This window comes from Pelmatolapia mariae, linkage group LG22 (assembly GCF_036321145.2).
Source record: "Pelmatolapia mariae isolate MD_Pm_ZW linkage group LG22, Pm_UMD_F_2, whole genome shotgun sequence".
Taxonomy (NCBI): domain Eukaryota; kingdom Metazoa; phylum Chordata; class Actinopteri; order Cichliformes; family Cichlidae; genus Pelmatolapia; species Pelmatolapia mariae.
In genome coordinates, this window is record NC_086245.2 from 4,455,905 (window position 1) to 4,470,010 (window position 14,106).

The 14,106-nt window shown below is 44.8% G+C and overlaps 1 protein-coding gene across 1 annotated transcript in view; it reads right to left on the reverse strand.

Annotated features, from left to right (window-relative positions):
* LOC134619924 (tenascin) overlaps nt 1–12,685 on the reverse strand; it is a 39,849-nt gene extending 27,164 nt beyond the window's left edge. The window contains exons 1-6 of the mRNA XM_063465691.1: nt 12,551–12,685; nt 12,332–12,343; nt 11,516–11,573; nt 11,168–11,386; nt 2,993–3,614; nt 1,875–2,155 (exon numbers count right to left, since the gene is read on the reverse strand). Coding sequence (XP_063321761.1) covers nt 1,875–2,155; nt 2,993–3,614; nt 11,168–11,386; nt 11,516–11,573; nt 12,332–12,343; nt 12,551–12,685 — 1,327 coding nt within the window. The remainder of the gene's footprint in view (nt 1–1,874; nt 2,156–2,992; nt 3,615–11,167; nt 11,387–11,515; nt 11,574–12,331; nt 12,344–12,550) is intronic.
* Between the last annotated feature and the right edge of the window lie 1,421 nt (nt 12,686–14,106).

Consider the following 14,106-nt stretch of genomic DNA (forward strand, 5'->3'; position numbering starts at 1 on the left):
GTCTTAAATAATCAGGCCCCATCTTATCTTAATGACCTTGTAGTACCATATCACCCTATTAGAGCACTTCGCTCTCACACTGCAGGCTTACTTGCTGTTCCTAGAGTATTTAAAAGTAGAATGGGAGGCAGAGCCTTCAGTTTTCAGGCCCCTCTTCTGTGGAACCAGCTTCCAGTTTGGATTCAGGAGACAGACACTATCTCTACTTTTAAGATTAGGCTTCAAACTTTCCTTTTTGCTAAAGCATATAGTTAGGGCTGGACCAGGTGACCCTGAATCCTCCCTTAGTTATGCTGCAATAGGTGTAGGCTGCTGGGGATTCCCATGATGCACTGGGAAACCAACCATCATCTCTGACCAGCGCGTGGTCATAAACTGGAGTGAAATATCCAGTTCCCCCAAAATAATATAATTATTTAAAAACTTGCATGTTTTAAAAAAATAAATGACAACTGTCCAAAATAATGTGAAAAGGCAACGTTTGCTAAAGGAAATCATAATATTTGGATGCTGGCTCAGTGTCATGTATTTGCATCTGTAGCTATGTTTAGGAAAGAAAATCAGTGAAACGTTCACAAAAAATCTGTTTCCAATCAAACTTTTTTGCATCATTTAAATATGCCAACAGTTTCTCCTGATTATGTCATTACTGGGGTCTCTGCAGCAGGTGGATGGAAACATACTTCACACTGCCCACTCTGTGTTTACTCAGTGGGCTGTCAGGCTGTGGGACATCCCTCCCTCCAGTCCAGTAAGTGGTCAGTTGCATTTGGGAAAACACTTAACACTCTCACACACACGCGGCTGTCCTGTGCAGCTGTCTGAGGGAGTTTTTATGGGCATGGGGTCTGGACCCTACCGCTCTGGTAATGAAACTGCTCCGTCACTCGGACACTGCAGCGTGAACAGCCTCCAAACAGGCGTGCTAATAGGCTACCACACCCTGGTAACAACAATGGCAACAACAACAACAAGAAGAAAACATGGCTGAAAGAAGTGCGCAGCTCGACTGATGCTGCAAAACTGTATTAAATTAAACAACCCCAGAATGACAGTTTTAGAAGAAATGTGTGGTTTTGCACATTTATTCCCACTGCGATTAAATGTGATCCTCTCATGGTGAACAAATGTTCTTCAGATAAGAATGAGACACAAACATGCATTTTACACAAAATAAAGGAAAGACATACACCAACGTAACCATGTCCCTAACTTTAACCCACACCACTATGCATACTTCAACTTTTAAGAAATTCTCCCTGGGTGTAGTTGATGTTAAGAGATTATTATCTACAGGGACAAAACATATGTTTGTTTACCAGATCCCCAAGGTTTGATTCTGTTCATCTGGACGTAGATGTAGGAGAAACGTTTCGTCACTCATCCAGGTGGCTGAAGAAGTCACTTGGATGAGAAACGTTTCTACCACTGAAAGCTCTACATCCAGATGAACATTTTCAAACCTTGGGGATTTACTTACCTGGTTGATTGAGCATACATCAAGATGTTTGTCTACCAGACTGTTGACATTTTTTCCTGCTGTAATGTTGGGCAAAGTAATCTGTCAGGATTCACTCAACCGGACATTACAGGAAGTGCAGTTTTGATGCTTTGGCTTCATTTCCCACCTTATTGTTCAGCTTCTGGTTCCGTCCGTGCCCCCACCATAAATGTAACCAACTCTTGGCTATTTGTGGTTAAAGCCAAGCCTACCAAGTCAAATTTAAAGAGGCTTGGTGGGGAAATAAACAAGCTGGCTTTCTTAAAATAGTGAATTATAGGATTTACACTGGGAGCATAGATAGATAGATAGATAGATAGATAGATAGATAGATAGATAGATATGCAGAACATAAATAGAAGATTTGACTCACCAACATCACAGTTGGGCCCAGTCATCCCCTCCTGACACTGGCTACAGTCTGGTCCTGTGAACCCCCGACGACACGTGCAGCTCCCTCTGAAGCAGCGCCCCCTGTTGTTGCAGTTGTTGGGGCAGCCTTTAACACTGCAGTCTGCACCAGTGAATCCATCCTCACAGACACATTGTCCGTTAACACAGCGCCCTCTGTTGTTGCAGTTGTTGGGGCAGGTGTTTTCAGAGCAGTCGTCACCTGTGAATCCGCTGTCACATGTGCATTTACCATTAACACACCTGCCACGGTCGTTGCAGTCATTTGGGCATGTTCTTTCGGAGCAATCCTCGCCAGTGAATCCATCATCACAAACACACTGTCCATTTACACAGCGCCCCCTGTTGTTGCAGCTGTTTAGACAGGTTTTTTCAGAGCAGTCTGCACCAGTGAATCCATCATTACAAACACACTGTCCGTTAACACAGCGCCCTCTGTTGTTGCAGTTGTTGGGGCAGCCTTTAGCACTGCAGTCTGCACCAGTGAATCCATCATCACAAACACACTGTCCGTTAACACAGCGCCCCCTGTTGTTGCAGCTGTTTAGACAGGTTTTTTCAGAGCAGTCTACAGCACTGAATCCATCCTCACAGACACATTGTCCGTTAACACAGCGCCCTCTGTTGTTGCAGTTGTTGGGGCAGGTGTTTTCAGAGCAGTCGTCACCTGTGAATCCGCTGTCACATGTGCATTTACCATTAACACACCTGCCACGGTCGTTGCAGTCATTTGGGCATGTTCTTTCGGAGCAATCCTCGCCAGTGAATCCATCATCACAAACACACTGTCCATCCACACAGCGCCCCCTGTTGTTGCAGTTTTCAGGACAGACTGCCTCAGAGCAATCTGCACCGGTGAAGCCACTGTTGCATACACATTTACCATTAACACACCTCCCACGGTCATTGCAGTTGTCTGGGCATGTCCTCTTTAAACAGTCTGGCCCAGCGAATCCAGGATTACACACACACTGCCCGTTAATGCAGCGCCCCCTCCTGTTGCAGTTGCTGGGGCAGGATTTGTTGAGGCAGCTGGAACCTGTGAAGCCACTGTTGCACACACACTTGCCATTCACACACCTGCCTTGATTGTTGCAGTTATCGGGGCAGGATCTCAGGGAGCAGTCATGACCGGTGAAACCAGGATTGCACACGCACTGCCCGTTAACACAGACCCCTCTTTTTTTGCAGTTTCCAGGACAGGATTCATCAGAGCAGCTGGGACCTGTGAAACCACTGTTGCACACACACTTGCCGTTCACACACCTGCCTTGATTGTTGCAGTTATCGGGGCAGGATCTCAGGGAGCAGTCATGACCGGTGAAACCAGGTTTGCACACGCACTGTCCGTTAACACAGACCCCTCTTTTTTTGCAGTTTCCGGGACAGGATTCATCAGAGCAGCTGGGACCTGTGAAGCCACTGTTGCACACACACTTGCCGTTCACACACCTGCCTTGATTGTTGCAGTTATCGGGGCAGGATCTCAGGGAGCAGTCAGGACCGGTGAAACCAGGATCGCACACGCACTGAACATTCACACACTTCCCGTTGTTGCTGCAGTCCCCGGGACAGTTGGACTGGCTGCAGTCTGGCCCGGTGAATCCAGGAAAGCAGACGCACTTGCCATCCTCGCAGCGACCCTGATCACTGCACTCACTGGGGCACTCCTTGGTCTCTGGTTTGATGGAGCATCCTGCACCTGATGGACAGGAAGAGGTCAAGAACAGGTTCATGATCACCACGACAACAAGCTAAATTCAGTTTAAACCATTTTGAACCATGCTACAATATCTGTGACATCAGTTCAGAGATCCTAAAAGAAATTCTGACTTCCTTTTTTGGAAAGCTGAGTGTGTGTTATCTGGCTTCATGGACAGATAGAGCTGGGTGTCATCAGCATAGCAGTGAAAATATATATACTATGTCTTCTGATGATACTGCCTAAAGGAAGCATGTATAATGTAAACAGAATTGGTCCTAGCACTGAACCCTGTGGAACTCCATAGTTGACCTTAGTGTGTGAAGAGGACTCTCCATTTACATGTACAAATTGGAGTCTATTAGATAGATATGATACAAACCACTGCAGCGCAGTACCTTTAATACCTACAGCGTGCTCTAATCGCTCTAATACAGGGGTCGGCAACCCTGGGCATGAGTGCCACAGCTGGCACGCAAAGGGTTAACTGATGGCACGACCATAGCTGGACTGGTCATCGGCCCACCGGGCAAATGGGCCGATGTAACGGTATTAAAGATGGTGGATTGTCCAGATGTTGGCTGATGTGTAAAAATAACTCAGTTGTTTGGTGGTGGCTGTGGCGGAGCTTCCACAGAGGCCAGCAGGTGGATGAGGGAAAGGGGAGGCAGGAGGAGGAGAGACCCGAGGCGGCTGCCGGTCCGAGTTTCAGGTGAACTGAACTTCAGGTAAGAAGTTATGACCTGCAGTCTATCTGGGTCAGATATAAACCAAGTTTAGTTTATTTTCGTTGTGCTGACTTTTTACAGTCAGTTACAATAACTCGTGCTGCGTACTAGCTAGCATGAAGGAGTTTCTATACAGCTGGGTGGGTGCTATGATGTTACTGATAGTGAACTTTATTTTATTCACAAGGTTAGTTAGTAGAGTTGCCAACCGTCCCGTAAAAATGAAATCGTCTCGTATTCAGAGAAAATATTACGCGTTTCGTATTGAGCTGAAAAGGAACACAGTTTGTCCCGAACTTCAGCTAGAATGGAAAAAGACACAAAGCTGGATTTATTCTGTCGTTACGCTGCAGCTTCCTCTTCTTCTCTCATTCTCTCCCCCTCCCTCTCCTGTTTCTACTTCAATCATGAAACTGATCAATGATCAGCTGATCGGCTTTTCTCTCTTGTTTGTTTATCGCCCACTTTGTGCCAGAAAGAGGAAACCAGCAGATGTCACGCTAAACAACAGCAGCACGTTTAAGCTTGATCAGCTGTTGTTAGAATTTATTTAATATTAATTTCTAGTATCAGCTGATGTTTGCTGGAGCCACAGCTGTAAAGCTGCTGGTCATGATGTCGGTTTGGATATGTGGTGAGAGGGAAACATGAAGATGAAACCAGGAGATGTCCTTACTGAATCATCAGAGCTGAACAGGTGATGGAGAAACAGGTTTACCTTTTAGGTGACATGAATGAGTTGAAGGGAAGTTATGAACTGTTTCTGAGAGACAAATAACACCAGGATCCTTTTCTAAGTAGCTGACAGCTGGTAACTGTGCAGGGGCGGGTCTAGCAAAGTTTTGCCAGGGGGGCCAGGTAGGGCATTAACAGGGAGAGGGGGGCAGCTGGAATCCACAGCTGTGCGTGTTCATGGAGCTGCATGTTCACCTGCTGGACATCACTACCTGACAAGTTTAACTGTCTTCAGAACATTGCAGAGGCCTTATTGACAGTATTTGGCTCTACATATCTGTGTGAGCAGATTTTCTCTCACATGAGTGTCCTCAGGTAGCCTCTGAATGCTGGACACTGGGAGACCTGTGTCTCTGAGTGGGAGACCAGAGATCACATTAACATGTGTATCTCCGTATTAACAAACATGCCATATTGGCTTAGTTTACTTTTCTTATCATTGTTGTGAGGAGACCATAAATAGCATTTGCATTTTCTCTTGTACAGTTCATTTGCTGTTATGGATAAAAAGTCTTTATATGTTGCAAAATAGCTGATAACTATTCGCTGATAGCTGCCAACATCTGCAAACAAATATAATTCTGTGAAGTTGTTCTATATAGTGTGTAACTGTTAATATAGAGCGTTATTACATTTATTGCTAATGCAATCATATGGCACACTGACTTCTGAGGAAATTTTAGATGCACTCATCATCAAAAAGGTTGCCGACCCCTGATCTAATAGGATATTATGGTCGACAGTATCGATATCTCTGTGCTTGTCTAGCAGGACAAGCACAGAGATGAGTCCACTGTCAGAGGCCATAAGAAGATCATTTGTAACCTTCACTAAAGCTGTTTCTGTGCTGTGATGAGCTCTGAAACCTGACTGAAACTCTTCAAATAAGCCACTCCTCTGCAGATGATCTGTTAGCTGTTTGACAACTACTCTTTCACGGATTTTTGATATAAAAGGAAGGTTGGAGATTGGCCTATAATTAGCTAAGACTGCTGGGTCTAGAGATGCTTTTTAAGTAAAGGTTTAACTACAGCCAGCTTGAAGGCCTGTGGTACATAGCTGATTATTAGAGATAGGCTGATCATATTTAAGATTGAAGAATTAATGGTATGTAGATATCCTGCATCATAGTATTGACTAGGTCAAATGCATTCTTAGATATCCAAAACATAAGGCGGCCATCAGCATCAGTTCAGTCATAAATGTGGTTTGTTGGAGGATGAATGAAGCGTCTTGAATGAGTTAGAACCAGATATTCTTCCTTTGTTGAACTGCCTCAGTTTTGGGGGTAGAGTGAAGGGGGGTGGACGTCTAATCCTCTCTAAATAGAGTGTAACACAGCCATGTTGTGACTGATTATCCCCTGTGTGTGTGTGTGTGTGTGTGTGTGTGTGTGTGTATGTGTGTACGGGTTCGTACTATCCTGGTGGGGACCAAAATCTGACTTTTACTATCCTGGTGGGGACTTTCTGCACCGTGGGGACCAAAATCCAGGTCCCCTCGGGGTTGAAAGCAATTTTCACACTCAAAATGCGGTTTTACTGTCAGGGTTACAATTAGGTTATGGTTAGGTTTAGGGTAAGGGTTAGGGTTAGGCATTCATTTTTAATGGTTAGGGTTAGGGTAAGGGGCTAGGGAAAGCATTATGTCAATGGGATGTCCCCACGAGGATAGCAAACCAGACATGTGTGTGTGTGTGTGTGTGTGTGTGTGTGTGTGTGTGTGTGTGTGTGTTGTTGCTGTGCAGAGGGTGGACTGGGCGGAGATGGGGGCTGAGATCACACTGGGCACAGAGCTGAAGACAGAGACACAGAAACAGTCCTCTCCCGTTTCCATCACTTCAGAAGACAAAACATTCACTTTCCTGAAGCTAAACTAAAAACAGGACATTAACTTTTTCACTAAGATGGAGTGATTTAGACTTACCATGGGATCTACGGCCACACAGTTGCAGTAATACAAACACACTCACATCATCCAGTTTTGGGTAATGATTTTGGAGTAAATTACACTTTAATTCCTTTCCTAATGAGTCTCCATAATCACCTGCTTTTATTCCCCCTAACACAAATCAGACCTCCATACCCTCACAATCTATGGGTCCCCATGTTTCAGGTAATACAAGTACACACACACAGCTCACATCTCTGAAAATGATCCAATCACACAGTCAGACTCAAAGAAGAACACATATTCTATTAGTAGAATACAGCTTTAGTCTACTTTACTTTTTTATTAGATTAACATAAAACTATTAGAACACATAATAACAGATGGTGGTGAAATATTCAACAGGTAACTGCCCATTAATGTGTGAAAAGTAGTTAAATAAAGTCAAATAACTTTCATTTTCATTTTCATTTCACTTTGCTCTGTATTAGATGTTTCATATTTCATTCATTCAGTGTTAACGTTCATCAGTGTTCCCGGTTTCCTCCACGTGTAGCTAACGCCTCTCACTGTGGGTCACTGAGCCTTAGATTTAAACGCCCACTCACATCCTGGGCCACCTGACCTCAGGACATCACATGATAGGGTGGGGCTAGGTTTCACAATGAGCTGAAAGTTTGGCTGATTGTGACCTACGACCGACTCACGCCTGGCTAATGTGATTAAGTAGAGGATAGTCCAGACGCTTCTTAGCCCACGATGAGCTGGGTGACTGAGAACCTTCACAGACGACACTTCCTGTGTTTCGCTTGTAATCGTTACCGAACTGCAGAAAACCTTCATCGTGCACGCAGATAAATGTTTGTATACTTCTATGTGAAATTATGAGAAACTTTTTCAAGAAATTAACTTAAAAACAAACAAAGACAAAAACAGGACGTACAGAATAGAAAGCACATGCTCAGAGAGCTAATCGTCAGCAGAGACATGTCTGTGGCCTCTCATTGGTCTGTTATTGCTCGAGGTCACGGTGCGAGGCAGATTCACACAGTAATGCAGTCGATGGATCCTGCGCTGCTGTTCGGCTGTTGACACTCTGTGTTTTGTAGAAATACGATAAATGCGAGTGAAAAGGAAGGTTTATAAATCCGAGTGTCATCATGAAGCAAAGACTGAAAAGTGACGTCCTGGGAAACAAAGAGCGGCACCTCTGTCTCATCATGGCCCGTTCCTCCGGCGTGTCATTTTTGGCATCAGGTACACGTTTGGTGTGGGCTGTTGTCGATGTTTGGAGTGACGCTGCTGTCACAGACGCTGCTGCAGAGCGATGCCCTCACAAAACAAGAATTCAGCAGTAAAAAAACCTGGAGCGCACACAGGGAGCGTTTCTTTAACAAATCTAATAGAGTCCAGTGTTTGTTAAACAGATGTTGCTATGAACACACACTGTGCTGCAGACCAACAACATCTTGGGTCATTTTCACTGTAATTACAAGCTAAAGATTAGCCGCTGTAAGCCCCTCGACTGCTGCTCTGTATGCTGAGCGCTGCCGTGCTGCGCGGCGGGGAGGTTAGCGCCTGCTGGTGCAGACTCGTATTAATCGCTGTTCTCTCGTGTTTCCTTCTCTCATTGCGATGTTTTTCTGTTTGTGTGCTTGCGTCTCTTTGATCAGCAGCCACAGAATCCTCCCAAACATCCCGAGTGTTTATTTTCATAAATAAGATTATTGCTCGTTGTCCCAGAGTTCGGTTTATATTTACTTTGCATCCATGCGTGAGCTGATTGCTCCATTTGGTCCGGATTTTCTGTTTGCTAACCACACCAACATGCTTCAGGTGCTCTTAGAGTGGATTTTTGGCTGGTTGGGGTTCATACTGTGGAGCTCCTGCAGGACATCATCAGCTCCACACTGATGAAATCAACTGTGAGTGACTTTGGAGCCATGTGATGGAAAACCTCGGCTTTCCTAAAGCTCCAGAACTTATTTCTTCTCGAAGCTTCGAGGCCTTGAAAACATGACTCACGATCTGCTGCACGTCTTTCTGATAAAGTTTGAAAACATTTGATTATTTCATTTATTATTTTTGGATTTTTGGCACTGAGGTGGAACAAACACGACCTCGACTTTGTGTCTGTTAAAGGTTTGTATGCAGGTCCTGCACCTCCAGCTGTTTTAAGTCTTTTGAGTCCTCTTGTATGAAAAAACGTCATTTTTTCCAGCCTGGTATAAAGAATTCGTTCATGCATGACGAATGATTTTGATCACTGTCTCAAATTCAGTTTGAATTTTCATTTTTTTGCATGTGAATGAAAAACGTTTCACGTTTCATTTAATGTTTAGTGTAAAGGACGTGACATGAAAATGTGGTTTTTCTATGAAAATGACAGAAATACAGCCGGTCATTTAAAGCTTTGGCATGTGATGAACTTTAAGAATATTTAAAATGAAGATGCTAAAATTATAAAAGTCCATGAAGCATCAGATCGGCTCCTCGCTGGCTTCAGTGATCTAAGAAGGGAAAAGTGCTGAGTTTGAGAGGTCATAAAGAGGTGAAAGTTATCGTAGGGCTCGATCAGGTGACTTCTTCTACTCACGCCAAGCTCTTTATACAACATTCACCCATTAAAGCCCTGTTTCTATGCTTTGTGTCTAACATTCACACACTGATGCTCTGGAGAACACCTTGATGTTAGTAACTTGGACATTTGTTCATTTCTTCTTCCCTCACCCTGAACCGCTCACGGCAAATGATCGTCCCTCCCTCAGCCTGGTTCTGATGGAGCTTTCCAGTTAAAAGCGAGTTTTTCAAATTCAATTCAATTCAATTCAATTTTATTTATACAGCGCCAAATCACAACAAAAGTCGCCTCAAGGCGCTTTATATTGTACAGTAGATAGCACAATAATAAATACAGAGAAAAACCCAACAATCATATCATATGACCCCCTATGAGCAAGCACTTTGGCGACAGTGGGAAGGAAAAACTCCCTTTTAACAGGAAGAAACCTCCGGCAGAACCAGGCTCAGGGAGGGGCGGCCATCTGCTGCGACCGGTTGGGGTGAAAGAAGGAAAACAGGATGAAAGACATGCTGTGGACGAGAGACAGAGATTAATAACAGATATGATTCGATGCAGAGAGGTCTATTAACACATAGTGAGTGAGAAGGTGACTGGAAAGGAAAAACTCAATGCATCATGGGAATCCCCGGCAGCCTACGTCTATTGCAGCATAACTAAGGGAGGATTCAGGGTCACCTGGTCCAGCCCTAACTATATGCTTTAGCAAAAAGGAAAGTTTTAAGCCTAATCTTAAAAGTAGAGATAGTGTCTGTCTCCCGAATCCAAACTGGAAGCTGGTTCCACAGAAGAGGGGCCTGAAAACTGAAGGCTCTCCCTCCCATTCTACTTTTAAATACTCTAGGAACAGCAAGTAAGCCTGCAGAGCGAGAGCGAAGTGCTCTAATAGGGTGATATGGTACTACAAGGTCATTAAGATAAGATGGGGCCTGATTATTTAAGACCTTGTAAGTGAGGAGCAGGATTTTGAATTCAATTCTGGATTTAACAGGAAGCCAATGAAGGGAAGCCAAAACAGGAGAAATATGCTCTCTCTTTCTAGTCCCTGTCAGTATTCTTGCTGCAGCATTTTGGATTAACTGAAGACTTTTCAGCGAGTTTTTAGGATATCCTGATAATAACGAATTACAGTAGTCCAGCCTGGAAGTAATGAAGGCATGAACTAGTTTTCCTTCCCACTGTCGCCAAGTACGTGCTAATAGGGGCTCATATGATTGTTGGGTATTTCCTGTATTACTGTATGCCTTTAGCTTAAATATTAAGTGCCTGCCAGTGACTGTTATTGTGATTTGGTGGAATATGTAAAAAATAAGTCTAACTTTACAACAGATGAGTCACATGTTGATCTTTTACCACCTTTTAAGTTGATCTGTCAGCTTGTTAAACACGCAGCCGTTACAGAGAGTTTGTCACCACCCACTGAACCAGGTTTTTATCTCCTTCTTTGGTCTCCTCCACCTCCTGAGGGAACTCTGTAACGGAGGTTTGTTAGCTCTCTGTAAGAGTGCTGTTGACATAAAAGTGTGCCCTCTTTACCGTGATAGTCGCGTCCTTCTGCTCTACAGATAAATACTGAAGGTAGGAAACATGGTCGATCTAATAGAAATATCCAGTTTTACCTTTGCTTTCGTTTGAGCTGCAGCAGTTTCCTTCAGCCCCTCCACACGTCTCCCGGAGGGCTGACACCTCCCTCTCCAGCCTCTCCAGCCGCTCCCGCAGTGGAGCAAAGTCGGCGTCGCATCCACAAGATCCAGACCCAGACGCCAAATCTGAGGGAACCAGTTTGATCTTATGGGTCAGAACCAGAGGAGAACCAGGTGCCAGGTCAATTTCTTTACCTGCAAACGAGGACATTTGGTTGTGATTATATTCTGCAGTAGGAGCTGAGCTACACCCCCCCTGCACTGCTGTGACCAGGAGAAAAACTACAGTTTCTGGATGTTCTTGCTTCATGTCAGACTCTTTACCTCCTTTACTCCCATCAGATGCATCACCCTGAGTGGCACAGCCCTCTGAGATGACCACCTGCAACAGCAGAAAACACCAATCATTGCACTTTGTTGTTATGCTTTCACTTTTCTTCCTGCTGTGTTCTGCTGGTTGGTTCCACATATGGCTTCTCATGTTTCTACGTTCCTGTTGTCCTGATTGAGTCCTCCTGTGTCTTATTATCCATCTTCCCATCAGTGTGTTTGAGTCTAAACCTTTGAGTCGTCTTCCTGACTGCGTTTGGACTTTTTCAGGTTTTTGTGGATTTCTTGCAGCACATCTGCGCCACCTTTGTTCATGTTACTGAGCTCGGCATGAAATAATCGCTGCTGCTCTCAGAAGCGGACTGGAGCACAAAGTGTCATTTCTGAAAGAGTCCATTAGCATTATCCTTCATCGCAGCTCCTCTGATTGGCTGTTTGTCTATCCAGTTGAGCTTGTTCTGTGCCCGCTGGAAACTGGAGCTCAACAAAAAGGTTCCAGACAAATTCGCATTTGCACATTAGTCCGGCGATGCCGGGGTAGATATATTACAGGAGGTGCAGGAGGCTTATGGCTTTAACTTTCTGCTTTTTCCAACATTAAAATGTGCTGGAGCGCAGGGCAGCAAAGACGTCAGTCATCAGTTAAAACACATCGAGATTTTGTTGATGATAGGCCTCTGCAATTTATTCTTTGTTTGGACTGCAGACGGCTTGGAACTGAACTGTGCAGTTGGCTTTTGCATCATGTCCTGAGCAGATTTCTGGATTCAAACGTCCTAACAATGAGATGCCTGTATGTTCATTACTGGCCTTCACTGGCTTCTTCCTGCAATAAGGAATCATCTGCAGACAGATATGAAAACTTAAAACTCCTGTGATCGAGGAGTCAGGCGTTACAGGGGCCATCAAATAAAAGCAGATAAAGAAGAATTCCCTGAACCTTTTAACCACACTGACCCTCGTTTAACCCAGATGACCACTTGACCTGCCGTGAGTCGGCCCATTTATCTCAGCTAACCCCTTAATCACCTTGAAGGAGTCCTGCTTGGTGTCCCTTGGTGTCCTTTGACCCCTTAACTGTAGCTCTTTGGAGGTCGACGGGGTCAGGAGGGCTGGGCCGGCCAGGAGGAGGAAGAGGAGGAGGCGTGGGATGAAAGGAAGCATCGCCGGGGTGGCACCAGGAGAAGACTTCCCTGGGTGTTTGAGGAGAAAGATGCCGGACCGCTCGGGAAATCGATGCTGACGGACGTTTGCCGGTAACAGCGGAGCCGGTTGCTTCCAGGTCTCAGTTGGAATGAATCTGCAGATCTGGACCTGCTCTCACTTCGCTTCAGTCACAGAGGTGATGGATTTTTTCCTCTCGCCTTTGCACTCCATGGGTTTTCCCACTGGAAGAGACACAGAATTACACATTTAAGCTCACCTTAAATTTCATGTTAGCGCAGCAGACTCCACTTTGGCTACAATTAGCGGGAATAGGGGGCCATTAGCTGTTTATGGGCCCGTCAGTGGAGCATGGCGGCCAATAAAAACCTGATGGAAAAAGTAACTTGGTCTGAAAGAGTAGCTTGTTATCCTGCAGCCGATTTTCTGACATGCGGATCAGGCCGGGGCCTGGCAACGCGGAATATTACTTCAAGTGCAATTTGGCCCCAAATAGCCGATTACGTGTGGAGCATCTGAGGAAACAGATCCCAGTTTAGAGTTTGAAATGACTGAGAGACAAAACTGAAGCTCTGTGAAGGTTTGTAAGGCTTCTTTAGATGCTTACACCCTAAATCTACCATGTAAATCCTGTTCATGTGCAGGAGGAAACACTGCAAACTCCTCCTGGTTACATAACTTTTACTTTACATTTTTGCATTGTTAGCATATTTATGAGCAACAAGTAGCTCTGTGGATCGTCTGGCCAGTCCCAGAGGACAGTAGCATCTTTCTTTTTTTCACAGTGTATCTGAGACTGAGACAAACTAACAGGAAACAGTGATGCACAGCAGCCAATGCTGCTTCTCCAGCTTCCTCACACATATGCACTTAAGCATCATGACTGACTTAATCCATTCCAAATGAAACTGTTTTAAGAAACTCATCCAGAGCAGTAGAAGCACACAGAGAGCAGATTATAATCCCATGTTAGCGGCTAGACTCACAGATCTGAGTCTAACCGCCTGTGTGCAGGGAAACACCTGACAGACCTGATGCAGCAGGTCTGAACGCGCTCGTCCACAACAGCACAGCCATCACTTCAAATCGACTTTCATATTTTTCTGTTGTAGAATTTGTTACTTAGTAATTTATGAATCATGTCATTTACACCTGGTCACAGTTCAGTTTTTATTTCAGGTAAATGCTGCGAATCCCGAGAGCAGCACCGTGGAGCGCCCACTCGACTGCCGGCCTCAGTAACCACCCATGTGTCCTCTCAGCATTTTTATGACCAAGTCCACTGGAGTGAAACGAGCATGTCTGCAGTGAAGCTGTGATGAGTGGATCCTGATGCGTCTTCATTGGATGACCTTCAGCTTCAGCTTGCACCGGCCTGACTAGTCTTTGGCTATTTTAAAGCCTCCTATAAGAATAATTTA